General features: G+C 43.9%; 1 protein-coding gene across 1 annotated transcript in view; it reads left to right on the forward strand.

Moving 5' to 3' along the window:
• The first annotated feature begins 2164 nt into the window (after positions 1-2164).
• The window catches only part of Slc9a4 (solute carrier family 9 member A4), a 49314-nt gene continuing 35653 nt past the window's right edge, over positions 2165-15825 (forward strand). The window contains exons 1-2 of the mRNA XM_052193494.1: positions 2165-2420; positions 6157-6620. Of these exons, the coding sequence (XP_052049454.1) occupies positions 2165-2420; positions 6157-6620 (720 nt within the window). The remainder of the gene's footprint in view (positions 2421-6156; positions 6621-15825) is intronic.

Raw genomic sequence — 15825 nt, forward strand, 5'->3', positions numbered from 1 at the left:
AGTAGGTGTCCTTTTCTTTACTGCTTAGTTGCCCTGGGTAGAGCCTGCGTGGGGGGTTCAGCAAGATTGGGAGAAAATGTCAGTTTTCGACTAAGAAATAAATTGTTGCTTGTAAATGTTATACCAAGGAATCTCCCTTTTCTCCCATTTTGGTGGCTGTTTCCCCCTTTATGTATTTATTTATTATTCATTATTTATTTTTAACTAATTCACTTTACATCCCGCCACTCACTGACCTGCTCCCGCTCACCCCTCTCATAACCTTCCCCTGTTCTGCCCTCCTCCTCTGAGCAGGTGGGGCTCCTTCTGGGTATCCCCCAGCCCCTGCAACACACCCTGGCACTTCAAGTCTCTGCAAGACTAGGCACTTCGTCTCCCACTGAGGCAAGACAAGGCAGCTCAACTAGAAGAACATATCCCAGGAACAGGCGACAGTTTTTGGTATACTTGGTGGCTGTTTTTAAAATGAAAGCTTGTTAATTTGGTTTCTTTTTCTCAGTTTATTTAAGTGATCTATACAACTTTGACTTTCATCCTATCTTTTCAAATCATGTTCAAATTCATCCAGCTTCTCTCCCTGCAGTTAATCTTACTCTGAAAATCCATGGTTGGCACTGTTCCCTGTCTGCTTTCATTTGTCTAAGATAGCCCTGTATGGTCAAGGAAATTCCTTACATCCAGCGCTACTTCGTGGCTGTTTGTAAAACTAGCTTGTCTCTCTGTCCATGCTCTTGGTGTGCCATTTACTTTCCCATGCTGTTACTTTCTATCTTCTGTCTTAAAGAATTTCCATTTGTAAATGGAATAGAAGATGGCTTTGCAGAGGTGCACTTGACAAGAGAGGGGAGCTGACACGGTAAGATTCAAAGTGACACTGTGGCCTCAAGAACAGCTGGTTAGTTGTTTTTAACATCCTTGCTTCAGTCATCTTTAGAAAAACACATATTAAAATTGTAAACAATTTGGGCCTTTTGAAATTTTCCTCTCCTCCTCCTACCTCCTCCCCTCCCCTCCCCTCTTCTTCTCTTCTTCCTCCCCTTCCCCTTTCCTGCTGCTCCTCCTCTTCCTTCTCCTCCTTCTTCTTCTTAGTTTTACTTGCTGTCCTATCTGCTCCATGGGGTGAATGCAATTACCCACTTTCAGATAAGCAACCTCTGACAAAATTCATTGTGGACCTCATAGGTAGCCCGCGTAGACACTTCTTTTGTACAGACAGAGCACAGTGACAAAATGGTTAATGATCGGGATTGAGTATCTGAGAATATTTTCACAACTGGGTTTTCAGACATATTCATGAAGTTTCTCATTTTGGTTTCTTCCCTTTGCAGAAACTCTCTGTGGAGCTTATAGAGAGTGGGAGCCTTGTTTCTGCCATCATTTATTAACCAGGAATTCTTCCTTGCATTGCCGTCTCGTCCTCCCTTGTCTGTGAAGACAGTCTTACGGGTCTTCCAGAGCAGTCCTATTTGGCCCTCATGGCCTGGCACAATTTATTAACTGCTCTTCATCCTTGTCCTTATCAACTCTCGAAAACGCTGATATGTTACAGGTTCCCACTAGGTGTCAGTAGCGTAGTCTTCCAAGAACCTCAGAGCAAGCATTTCATTACAGAAGTCAAATCAAAGCAAATAATTGAAGTGTGGTTCAAAAGCTACCTGCAGTTTTGACCTGTTCAAAACAGGTGAGACAGAATCAGGAGGTCAGAAGGCTCAGGTACAGGGTAGGTGGCTCCTTCCTGGGATCTGACAGGGCAGAAAGGATTCCCTTCCTTATTAAAGGATCTCAGTGTTTCACGGAATGAGTGTTCTTTCCAATTTACACTCACAAGATGAAGCCACCGTTCAGTGAATGAGGAAACAGCTTTGAACGAAGAGGGATTTCTCTTCATAGATTTCTTTTCAATTCACAATCGGATGAAGGACTTACAGATAAATCCCATCGAATGTGCACATTTGAGACCAGAGCTGAGCTGCCTGACTCAACAGTGCAGATTTTAAGATTTGAAAGGACACACCTGCAGAGTCATTGCACTGGACTTCTTTGGGAATGACTTCTGGATTGTAAATCAATTACCTCTTGGCTGGGTAATGCAGCTGGGAGCTCACCCTGCCACAGAGGCGTGGCACACGTCAGGACCCAGGTGAGAAGTAAGAGGCACACGGGCATGGCTCCTGCGATGTTTATGGCTTTCAGTTCGTGGAACTGGTTGCTACTGCTGGTGGTCCTTACATGTTCGGGAGCATCATCGTATGTTAACGAGTCCTCCGATCCCCCGGCCCAGCAGGCCCCTGATGCTCGGTTTGCTGCTTCCAGCTCAGACCCCGAGGAAGGGATATCTGTTTTTGAACTGGATTATGACTATGTTCAAATCCCTTATGAAGTCACCCTCTGGATACTGCTTGCATCCCTTGCAAAGATAGGTAAGTCCTCAAGCACGTGTTTAAGGAGTATTGTTTCTTACCTGAGTTGTCGTGTACGAAAGTCTCTTACATGGCAGACAACGATGAGTTAAGGAGACCTCACTGTTACTTGTAGGGCACGGAGATTACATTCTCTGAAGTCAAGTGAGAGTATGACTGTTTAATGTTTCAGGATTTTTGAAATTTAAATGCAGGTCCTGTGTTGTTTGACTTCGTATTCAAAAAGATAACCATGTCATGTAAAAATCTCATGCTATGTGTTTAAAACAATATAAAATGTGACGTGTACAGAGCTCAGGAAATGCTGGAGACTACATAACATTTCTTTTATAACAGAATCTTCATTCATTCCGAGTCACAAAGCTGTAATCTTTTTATTTTTATTTTTAATTGGTTGTTTTATTTATTTACATTTCAAATGCCATTCCCCTTCCCAGTTTCCCCTCTGCAAATCCCCATCCCATCCCTCCTCCCCATTGCTTCTATGAGGGTGCTCCCCCCCACCCCTCACTTCCACCTCACGAGCCTTCACAGGACCAAGGGCTCGTCACAGGACCCTCCCATTATGGCTCTAATTATTTGTTCTTTCTAAGAGGCTCATGCTTCTTGTTAGTGACAGGAAGCAAGGGGGAAAATGACCACAGACAACTCTTACATCCCAGCATATTGAGTCAATATCTGTTTGTGAAGTATGTCTTTCTTCCTCACTCGCATGGAGCTGCTGCCCACCTCTGCCTTCTTCTGTGAACATAAGTAACCTTAGGTGAGTGGATCGAGTTCTAGTCAGGTACTCCTCATGCAGAAGCCACAGTAGTGGTCCACATTCTACGACTGATCTACAGCCTCTCGTCTCCTTAAAACAGCTTATTTCTAAGTAGAAAATTTACATGATTTTGTCAGTTACTGCACCTAATATTGCCTTTGCCTCTTCTATGATAAACTGTACATGATTTGGTCACACAGATTGTGTTATTATTATAAAATATTTCAAACATTCTTATTTACACACACACACACACACACACGCGCGCGCGCCAGATGTGAAATTTAGATTGAGCCATGTATAGAGTTAACGTTTAAGGACTCATGTCTACCCACGTAACTCCTTCTTTCCTGTAGGCTAGGGCCTTGGGTGCACTCAGGTACCTCTTTGAAGCAGCTATGTATTTTAAGCTACGAAAATATTAAGATGGAAAGGAAATGGTTAGTTGGGAGACATCTCTTGCAGTTTGCTAAATGGGTAGCTTACACATATGTTATAGAACAAAAATAAACTTCTGACTTTGCGAGTTATTTTTCTTCTTGTAATATTATGGGAACTTTTCCTGGAACCATCTGGAAGAACGGCATTGAAATGAAATGAAATCTTCCTCTTCTGGGGATGTTGTTTCTTTCCATTTCCCTTTGAAGCACTGGAATGATAAGAGTTGAAAGTAATGGCCTCTGTGACTCTGCTGCCCTTCGTGAAAATGGGCAGATGTTTCAAAGTGTAAACTGCATTAAATCCTTTTCACCGCAATGTGAGCATGTGGCCTGCTCCTGGCATAGCCCCACAGGTCTACTTTGCTTTAAGGCAAGTAGACACTGGATCCATTTCGGGGAACCCCAGTTCAAGGAAACAAGGCCAGAATGGTGAAACACTGACCTAAGAAAATACACCCCAGGCTCTTCTAATCCATGCCATAACTTAGAAGCTATTTTGATTAATACAAACACCAACTGAAAGACACAAATAAGGCTGGCAAAGAGGAAAAGCGGATGCCAAGGAAGTTGTGATAGAAAATGGAGAATGCAGGGCTCTAGAAGGCCTTGAACTGGGCTTGACAGCAGGGAAGTCTCGCTGAGAGTAACATCCTTTGGTGACAATTATACTCAACTGCATCAACTGTGTAGAACAGAAATTCAAAACGGTCCTGAGGGAGACCCATATCTTGTTTTTATTCCACCAAATGTAAATTTCCCCAAGGAGACATTCACTGTTTCCCCCATAGTGTACGGAAAGAGATCTACCTTAATTAATTTGGAAGTCAAGCTCTCCACTATATGGGATAAAGCCATTATCCAACTTCTACTTAGTAATTTCCCCAATCCACAGTTTGCTCAAGCCAGGCGGGTCATCCCTCAGTGAGGGGGAGAAGTGTCTGCCAGAACCATTGTCACCCCAAGTTCCCCCTCTCTACAATGCTTCTCATTCTGTTACCCAACTCTGAGTATCTTACTGTTTCCAAGGGCACCCAGTTAATGTCCATGTGAAAGCATCCCTGATGACCAGTTAGTTCACTCATTCAATGGTACACCTTTACGATGTGATACAGCCACAGCCAGTGACATGAATCGTCTACTTAAGTTTGAGGGAATTTATAAACTAGTGCAGGTAAGTAATGTACCGACATTGCAGAGTAGGATCATTGTTAATAAACAGGCACTGGAGAGAGACATTGTTCTGGTAATTATGAGGAGGACATTAATTCTTCTGGTGGGGAATGGAAGAGGCTTCACATCATTTTGAGCAGACCTAAAGGCAAATAAAAAGGACAATTCAAGCAGAAGAAACAGATGAACAAAGCAGGAAGGGAAACTGACTGCAAAGGATTTAGATTGGCTGTACTGAAAATCCAGCAGGAGCGTCAAAGCACCATGTTGCTTTGGGAGCCCCATGGTGAACCACCGAGTGTCTTTGTACTTGTAGTGTATTTCAGCACTGTCTAAGTTTGGGTTTCTGTTGCTGCAATGAAACACCATGACCAAAAAGCAAGTTGGAGAAAAAAGGGTTTATTTGGCTTATACTTCCATATACTGTTCATTATTGAAGGAAGTCAGGACAGGAACTCAAACAGGACAGGAAACTGGAGGCAGGAGCTGATGCAGAGGCCATGGAGGGTGCTGCTTACTGGCTTGCTCCTCATCTCTTGGGCAGCCTGCTTTCTTTTAGAAACCAGGACCACCACCAGCTCAGGAAGGGCCCCACCCACAATGCCCTGAGCACCCTCCCACACACAGACATTGATCACTAATTGAGACAATGCCTTACAGCTGGATCTCATGGAGGCATTTCCTCAACTGAGGCTCCATCCTCTCTGATGACATTAGCTCATGTCAAGCTGACACAAAATCAGCCAGTATAACCCCATATGTCATGCTATTTCAATCTTCTCGATTATTTCTGTCTCACTATTAAAACTTTGCCAACAGTGAGAGTTGCAGTATAATCTACATCTTTGCCTTTCCACCTCATTAAATTCAACAGCATGCTGGTCTCTACAATAGAATGTTCAATAAATCCCTTTAGTTTAATCCATGGGGTACTCTGAGTGCCTTCCACATCTTAGGTGGGGCTAAAAGTAAGATGCACAGGGTTGGAAATCCCAGCTCCTTAAACCACTTCTCAGACCCTTGTACTGTGCTTGTGCAGTGGAATGTGGTGAGTTGTGAAGAATTTAGCAACAACAATAAAATAGCTTTCTAAAACACTGACCTAAAACACCCTAAAATCAAGAATGTAATAAAATCAAAGTGTTTCCCTCCTGACGAACCTTCATAACATTACAATTGTGGATTCTAATGTTCATATTAAAATACCTACCAGTAGCAAAATTTTAGTAATGAAGTATCAGCGAAATTAATTTTATGATTGGGGTCACTACCACACGAGGAACTACATTAGAGGGCAGCATTACGAAGGTTGGGCTTGATCATGTTCATTGGCAGATTATGGTCCCGCCCTCTGTGTTCCCAGGTTTCCATCTTTACCATAGGCTGCCACACCTCATGCCAGAGAGCTGTCTCCTCATCATCGTGGGTGCTCTGGTGGGCGCCATCATTTTTGGCACCCACCACAAATCGCCTCCGGTCATGGATTCGAGCATTTACTTCCTCTACCTCCTCCCACCCATTGTGTTGGAAAGCGGCTACTTCATGCCCACCAGGCCCTTCTTTGAGAACATTGGCTCTATCCTGTGGTGGGCAGGCCTGGGAGCCCTGATCAATGCCTTTGGCATTGGGCTCTCTCTCTATTTCATCTGTCAGATCAAGGCCTTCGGCCTTGGCGACATCAACCTGCTGCAGAATCTGCTGTTTGGCAGCCTCATCTCCGCGGTGGACCCCGTGGCTGTGCTGGCGGTGTTCGAGGAGGCCCGCGTGAATGAGCAGCTTTACATGATGATCTTCGGGGAGGCCCTGCTCAATGATGGAATCAGCGTGGTGAGTCGTCCAGGGCTTGCTTGTACAGTGTGGGGTGGCTCTGCGGTGGGCATGGGAGGGATTCGTCGGGGCCAGAGGCCAGGGCTGCCTTGGATAGCATTGTGAAGGATCCACCATGTGTATCTAACTATTCATTAGTTGCTTTAAGGAGAGAAAAGGAGTAGAAAATACATAATTCAATTTATGTTCCAATTCAAGAATAGTTTTGTATATAGCATGGAGAAGCTATGGTTTATAACCATTATGTGTATTACTGTTGGCCAAAGCAGTACTTTTGTTTCTAATGAATGTATATATGCACATGCACACACACACACACACACACACACACACACACACATACACCATGAAGCTCTAGATGAAGTTAAATAAAATTCCTTTGGTCATTGAGACATGACAGAGGAATTATGTGGTGCTCAGTCAGTCATATGTCCTATAGAAAACGTGAATGGGGGCTCTCTACTTAGGAATTCTCTAGAGAACCCAAGGAGGATGAACAGGCTAGAAAGAGCAAGACATAGTATCATGGCCCAGGAAATGTCCACACCCGGTTTCTGGAATATTCAGGACAAGCAAAGTTCATTGATCAATTTCACTTAAAACGACAGCATTTACCAGCTGTTGGCCCATCAGCTGTTGACCAATATGGCATTTAGACATACTTTGATGACATTTCACTTTTAAAATTAGATTCTTGCACATGGGCAACAATGAAATATATTTCAGTGTAAAAGAGATGAATTATATAAAAGTATGAGGCAGAAACAGGAAGCTTCCACATTAACTTGTCTGCTTCATAGCATGCACATATGCACCTGCATAGCTGCTTAGCTGCATAGCTGCTTAGCTGCATAGCTGCTTAGCTGCAGATGCATATAGTTCTAATAAATACTGAGAGATCATACTATAGGTGTTGCCCCTTCAGGGTCTTTTCATGTCTCCTCAGCTGTTACAGAATAAGTAACATAATTTATTTCACAATTTCCTCTGTGGATGGTTATTTAAGTAGTTTCTGTTTTATCATTGTTGTTAATTTTACAAATAATGTTGCAATAAATATGCTTTTTATTTCTTCCTGGTTCTGTTTTCACATCTGGGACTACTTTAAATAATATTTTAACTAGTAATGAAGTGTCCGGCTTAAGCAATGTATAGATTTAAAACTTGATACATGTGGCTATTTTAATCACTTCCTGTTGACCCTATTGGTGAATGAGAAGCTACCACTCTAGAGTTGTGGAGATACCTGCGTCATCGTTTCTTTTCTATTGTTGTCATGTAATAAAGTAGAGTGCTGGCTGGGCTTGTGCTTTTGTAGGGTTAGAGTAAGAGAGGGCAGAGCAAAGGAAGTGGGGAGCTCACATCCTTATCCTCAGGGAGGAGACAAAGAGCATGCTGGGAATGGCACAAGTTTTTGAGACCCCAAAGTCCATCCCCAGTGGCATGCCTCCTGTGACATGGAATATCTTTAATACTTACCAAACTAGTCCATCAATCAACTGGAGACCAGGTATGACCCTAAGGGGGCCATTCTCATCCAAACCACTGCAATGGTACAGGCAGCTCCAACAGCAGGTCAACAAAATGCATAAACATAGTCCAGGGGATTGGAACATCAAATAACTCCCAAAACCACATAGACTGCCCTAGGAAAAAGAACACAACAGCAGAGGTTGAAGGGGGCAGACATAAGTCTCAGAGATTGAAGGGAGCAGGTTGGGGAACTAATGAGAGCAAGCAGAAAGCTGGGGTCACTCTGGTCCTCAGAGAAGACATGTGTGAACTGTGTAGAGAATTTACAAACTAGCACAGATACGCAGGGGCACTGCCTGGCCTGCTTGATCAGGAGAGCTATCTGCTATGGCTGTTAAATGTGGAATGGCAGAAATAAGGGGCATTTTCAGCCAGGCTGGGCACCTTTGAATTTTTTCCAAATGCTAAGATAACACATGACATTGAACTTGGTGACCTCAGCTGACAAGCGTTTCCAGAACGACTTTATCAGCTTCTGCTTCTACAGACAGGGTTGACTTCTTTAATTTACCTGGAACGCATGGCCTCTTTATCAGGAACACAATCATGTGGTATGCAGAAATTCTTGCTGAGAAGTCATCTGTATTTATTACCAAAGCAAGTTCTTGCCTGTTGCTGCTGAGAGAGGGTCAGATCTCACCCCCAGGTTGGGTTTTGGTAGTGATTCCACCACCAGTGGCATTCACGTGACTCTCTCAAGGCTAAATTGCTTCCATATCAATGTTTCTAAAGAATGATAATTTTAAAATAAGATTATAATTTGTGAGTGACTGTAGTGTCTGCTGTTGTGACCTCTGTTGGGCAACGCTGCTATTTTATTGGCTCTGGTGAGGTTGCCCACATGGTCATCTTCGGTCTCCCACAGCACAGTGAGTATTAAGTGTGTGCTGGAGCACCACTGGGTCCATAAGTGAAACCAGAGAAGCCCGGACCAGATTTAGAAAGCAGCTGAAAGCAACTGGTACTTTCTGCTGTCCAATGGTATTTTGAGCTGAGGGCTTTGAGCTCACCCTTTCATTGAGCAAAAGTCCTTCCCAAGGGCAGCAGTCACAGTTACCCAGCAGTCTGAGTCACCCAGAGGTGGCCTGTGGTCTAGGGCTCCATGTGATGTCAGTACAGATCTTACTTCTAGAACAATTAGATTTATTCATGAATCTGACTCACCAAGAATCGACCACGTCAGGATTTCAGCTCGTGGTTTCCCACCCAGTCCTTCCTTTTGCTGAATTTTAGGTTATAGAGTTGCTAAATGTAACCTGAACACACCTATAAAACACCTTCCACACCTGACAAACAGAACAAAGGTACAAGCTGGATAGGTGTACACACCCAGGACTGCAGTGTGCACTGGAAGTGTTGCTGGAGATTTGTGGAGATTTACTATGAAAATGGATTTCATTACAGCACACACAGAGAGAGAGAGAGAGAGAGAGAGAGAGAGAGAGAGAGAGACAGACAGACAGACAGACAGACAGAGAGACAGAGATTGTTCTTATCATTTAGTTATTCTACAAGAATCATTTTATCAGGATGTGTACACTAAGATATATTCGAGTATGCCTTGAATATCTACAACTTTCATTTAAAAAAATAAAACATATTTCTAATATTGCTAAAAAAAAAAAAACCCAGGATCTCCAGTGGAGTGTCCTGGTTAAGATCCCAGGAGAAGCAGAGGCAGAATGACCAGTTCCATGGCCCACTGTGGCTGGTTTGCACTTGCTACTTTATTAAATCCACAGATCTTATCAAGAGGCATGAAAAGATACCATCCATTCAAAAATGGAGAGACTCAGGCATGAGAGGTTAGGATACCCTGGGTTACAGAGTATACCTGGGTGCCCAGCTGTGTGTCCAGCTTTGTGCCAAGCTCTGTGCTCAGATCTGCCCAGCTCTGTTCCCAGCTCTGCCCAGCTGTGTGCCCACCTCTGTGCCCAGCTCTGTGCCAAGCTCTGTGCCCACCCCTGTGCCCAGCTCTGTGCCAAGCTCTGTGCCCACCCCTGTGCCCAGCTCTGTGCCCACCTCTGTGCCCAGCTCTGTCCATCTCTGTGCCCGTCTCTGTGCCCAGCTCTGCCCAGCTCTGTGCCCAGCTCTGCCCAGATCTGTGACCAGCTCTGCCCAGCTCTGTGCCCAGCTCTGTGTGCACTTCTGTGCCTTCAATCCATTTTCCATTTTCTTTTTTTTTTTTCAGTTGAAATTTCAATTCTAAGCTTCAAGGGAGATAAAACCTTATAAGGTCAGTGGTACAGGCATTCTTTCCCTTGTAACGAAATGGCTGACTTAGTGATTGCCACCCAAGGCTTTAGGCAAGGCTGTTCACTCATGTCTCTTTTTATTGTGGATTTGAAATAAGGACAATCTTAAGCTCACAGGGTACATGGAGAATCTATAATCACCTTTCAGTACAGTAACTTCCTGGACTGAAAAGGCTGCTGAATAGTTCCTATCTGCTATTTTCACATCAGATCATGGGCACTCTGTATCACCATGGATAACAGCCTACTTTAAATATCACTCGCCAGATTGGCTGTAGGATAGTGTTTTACTATCACTATCAATCTCTAATTGCCATACATCAGCTTGTTCGATAATCAACGGGTAATTATATTCATATTTCTATCCACCCCACCTCTCCTTATCTCTTATCTACACCACCTCATCCAGAAGGCTAAAGTGCCAGAGGACAGGGCTGAAGCCAGGACCCAGGCCGCCTTCCTCTGCTTTTTCTGAACCACGTCATCATATTGCTTCTCCCACTTTGACCCTCTCTCCTTCCTCTGCCCTCTCCCCTAGTTCCCACGCCCTTCTCGAAGCACATCTCTATGGCATCTTGCTACAAGTTTAGCATCCCATAGGGATGCTATGGTGGGAGAAGATGATCTATACTTGCTAGTATTGGTTTGAGTCAATCTCACTGATGAATGTCTTATCAACGTTTCCCACTTAAGCCTCATGGAACATCAAGGAGTGAGGAATCTTATCCTGCCTTGCCTTTTGAAATGATAGGATGCAGTAGTTTGTGGTAGAGTGCCTATAGGTCCAACTATTGAGGCTCCTGGGCCCATTCTGACCAGGAATCCTGTCTTGCCTTATTAAATAATAGTATATAGTAGTTTGTGGTAGGGTACCCTTAGGCCCAACTCTTGAGACCCCCAGAGCCCATTCTGGCCATTGTTTTTTATGGTAAGCACTAGGGTGACTTAGCAGATCTCTGTGTATACACATTTCTTGGTTGCCATTTATGAAATGATGACAAACTCCCAGTGAGATCAATCCTGTATTAATTGAGTATCATCTAGTTTGTGCAGCGTGATATCCAGAAGACAGAGCGCCCTTTCCTTGCTTGCTTGGAACATCCAGACATTTTCTTCAGCTGAGAGGGCCTACAGATGCTTGTGGTAGAAACCTTTGGCTTTTCTTTTGCTCTGTGATTGCTTCTTCTCTGTAAACACAATCTTGTATCTAGCACTCAGTCCTAAGTCCCCAACCCCCATCTAGAGTTCGTTGCCTCTCTTTTTCCTCATCTGTCTCATATTCCTTACTTTTCTGAACGGATTTCTGGACACCTCCTTGATTTCTATTCTAGCTGATTCCTCTTGGCATCTATGCAACAGAATCCATCACTTAGCTCTGAGCAAGCAGAGTCCCCAAGGGTTCACCCCTTTAACATTGTCATGGGGAAAGAGGCACTGAATGTGGGCCTTCAGCGACTGATGCTGCACGGTCCTGTTTCCAAGTATTGAGTGTAGCATGAAGCCACCTCCTCAATCAGCGTCTTGTTCTTGAGAGGAAATTATCAATGTTCTGCAGTGTTCCAGGATGCTGAGCTGGGGTAAGTGCTAGCTTATCTGAATTTTGTGTACCTTAGTCATAATATTTCCAGCTTGTTGTTAGTTTATCAAGATGTCTTTCACCAGTTTTTGCAAGAAACCATTTGAGGGTTGGTGTCTGAGGGCATATAAGCCTGTGAGGTCACAGCTGGTGAGCAAAGATCTCAAGATTGCCTCTTCATACATGAGCTAAGATGGACGTACCCACCTGGGAGGGTAGCTGTGAGGTCACAAAATTAGACTTGTAGGTAAAGGATAAATATCCCCTCATCCTCACAACCCAGAGGAAGAGCCATACAAGAAACATAACCTTCTTGGTGTCTACCAGGCACAGACATAAAGGTATAATCTGAGGCAACCAGATCAGTGAACCCTTGGTTGATCAGCTAGGAGTCTGTGACATGCCCAAGGCCCAAGCCCTTCCCACAGCACTTCCAGGCCACTGGGGGCAAGGAGGGAGTCAGACACACCTATAGGGATTTGCCTTTACAAGTGTGCTGTCAGCCAAACAGTTGGAGGTTTATCTAGTAAGCTTCTCCTCTGACAGTGAGACGTGGGACTGGTGTGTGTGTGTATGTGTGTGTGTGTGTGTGTGTGTGTGTGTGTGTGTTGTGCTGTGTGTGTGTGTGTGTCTGAGAGAGAGACAGAGACAGAGACAGAGACAGAGACAGAGAGACCAGAGACAGACAGAGATATGTAGCAACCAGCAGCCAGGCTAGAAAGGCAGCAGGAGCGATCATGAGTGCGGGAAGGCAGTTGAATACCCAGGGGTGTATTTCAGAGTTTTACTAACTTGGGGGAGACATTTCTAATCCTCATGTCCCCCACAACTGGGTATCCGATTGCCTCCGATACATCTGTTGTCTGAGTGATAGGCTCACCAATAAGCAGCCTGAAAGACTTGAACCTTAGGGAGGGCCAGCCCCTCAATGCTAGAAAAACATATTATTAGATAGAGATCTTCAACCATGATTTTATGACAGTTTCCCAAATGTGACTACAAACTCTCACTTGGAGCATCTGTTTCTGCTTGAAGGAAGGACAAAGCTGACATCTGAATTTTACTCATTGGCATTCTTTCATCAATAAACATACCTGAGCCCCTTGGTGTGATGAGCACTCACATTAGCCCCAAGGGTAGGAAAAAGGGAATAAAATCTAGCTAGTAACCAAGCTGCCCTTTCCCTGTTGGGAGGTGGAGCTGAGCATCTGGGGAAGTGGATTTGGAGGAGGAGAGACTAAGGGGAAAGAGCGATGGCCCTTTAACTCTTCAGGGAAGAATGAGAACCAGGGTGAAAACCCACTCAGAAGCAACTCTGTCCATCCCACTAAGGACCCACAGTCCCCGCCAATTGTTCTAACTGCCTTTGGTGCTAAAGCAAGTAATTCTGTATGCTACCTCGAGTCCCCACACTGTGAGACCTCAAAGTTCTTCTGGCTAACCTATAATCAACCTACAGTCTACAACTATGTGCGCGCCTATTTTGTGCTTTCTTAGAACCCGTCCCAACCACAAAGGTCCACGAGAAGGTTATGTAATGTTTTCATGGAAATTCCTGCTTGCAGAAGACACCCTGGCATGCCAGATATAGCCAGGTGGAGCTCCTAGTCCTGCAGTTATATGCCAGACCACCCTCTGCCAACACTTGTTTCAGTGTTCTCAGCTGGGTGTGCTGGGCTGCAACATGAAATAATATGCTCAGTGGCATGTGAAAAGCCCAGGAGGTGGATTATGGGAGGAGGGATTGCTCACAGACAAGTAGTTTCTTTCCCTATGGCTTCTGTGGTCATTATGCAAATGGCCATCACTTAGTAGAACTTGTTGTACAAGCCTGCAGTCTAGCATTAGATGGGATTGATTAGACGGGGAGAAAGCCTTTGACTCTGCCTCTAGGATATGGTAATCTGTGTTCCTGAGAGGCTTTCAGTGAAAGGGAAAGGATTCCTCCAGAAAGACTGTGTATCTTTTCCAGGGTGCCCCTGTGGGCCTCATTACCTTCTGAAGTGTTTCTCACCTTCCCACAGTACCATACTGGCACCACACTCTAGCACACAAGAACAGTACAACAACATAAACCACACCCAAGATAAGCAGTGAACAATAGACTAAAGCTACAGAAAGAATTGAGGCATCACCAAAGGCAGCTTATTAAAACATTTTACCTAAAATTTTTGAGTTCATACATGAAAGCAATATTTACTTCATCTCTGCTTCTCCACTTCTACTGTTCCTGTGTTCCCTCACAAACTCATAACCTCTTCTTCAATATTTTTTGTAATATGTATATGTTTATGTGTATGTATATGTATGTATATGTATATGATATATATGTGTATGTGTATATATATATATATTACTGAATGTATTTAGTGTTGTTTATATATATTCATGTGCAAGTCCTTCCCAGAGCACTTCCAGACCAAGGAATGACCTCTTGGAATTGGATAATCCTTAAAGAGTATTATTCCTGAAGAAAACTGAATTCTCCTCTCTCTCTCTCTCTCTCTCTCTCTCTCTCTCTCTCTCTCTCTCTCTCTCTCTCTTTCTCTCTTTCTCTGTTTTTCAGCAGTCATGAATTGCCTATAGCTTTTAATCTAGTGGTAGAACCTTGTGAGAGCGCTTTCATCTGAATCAACAACTGTCATAGTGATAGTCTTGTTTAAGCAACCATGTTGTTGAGATTTTATAGGTGTGGCTTCCCTGATGTGTATAGAAGACACTATCTCCAAGCAGACCAGTCCTCTAGCTCTTAGAGGTTTTCTGATTCTTCTTTTGTGGTGTTCTCTGAGTCTGTGGTATTGGGGCTGTGTTGTGGAAGTATCAGTTGAAGTTGGGTATTTCATAGTCAGCTGTTCTCTTCATTTTTTCTAGCTTTGGATTTCTATAATGGTCATTATGTCTGCTGCAAAATAAAATTTTTTGATGAGGGGTGAGAGCTGTACTTATTTGTATAAGGATAGGAATTTAGACTTCAGTTAGAAATTATTTTGGTTTAGGAAAGTAGCAGTAGTAAGCCTTCCTCTAGGGTCTATGGCTTTACCATCACAGGTAATTGGTTTATAGTACTATGCATAGGTTTCTTTGAATCAAGCATGTCTCACATTCAATTAGGCAGCTGCTGGTTACCTCAAGGTATAAGTACCCCTATCTCATTCCTGTGAATATCTTGCCATGTAAATCATTATTGTGACACACAGAGTTTACACATGGGTAGGACTATTGATTGCTTTTCTATCTTGGCAGCTTGCATAGCAGCTTCAGATACTATGAGAGACAGTCTTTGGGAGGAGGCTTCCAGATCAGTTCCTGCTTGAGTCTTCTGAGTCCTGTGTCTGGAGTGTATGTTGTCTTCAATAATAGCACCGAACCTTCCGGTTCTAGGAGGCAGCCAAAGGCGGCAGCAATGTCTATACTGTCTGTAAGGTCTCTCATATTGGACTTATCCAACAAACAATTCAAAGGGAAACTTCCCATACATAGTGTCTTAGTCAGGATTTGTATTACTGAACAAAACATGACCAATAAGCAAGTCAGGGACGAAAGGGTTTACTCAGCTTACACTTCTACATTGCTGTTCATCACTAAAGGAAGTCAGAACAGGAACTCAAGCAGGTCAGGAAGTAGGAGCCGATGCAGAGGCCATGGAGGGATGTTTCTTACTGTCTTGCTTCCCCTGGCTTGCTCAGCCTGCTCTCTTATAGAACCTAAGATCACCAGTCCAGGGATGGCACCACCCACAAGGGGCCCTCTCTCCTTGATCACTAATTGAGAAAATGCCTTATAGCTGGGTCTCATGGAGGCACTTCCTCAAGGGAGGCTCCTTTCTCTGTGATAACCCCAG

The sequence above is a fragment of the Apodemus sylvaticus genome, chromosome 9 (genome assembly GCF_947179515.1).
Source record: "Apodemus sylvaticus chromosome 9, mApoSyl1.1, whole genome shotgun sequence".
NCBI lineage: Eukaryota > Metazoa > Chordata > Mammalia > Rodentia > Muridae > Apodemus > Apodemus sylvaticus.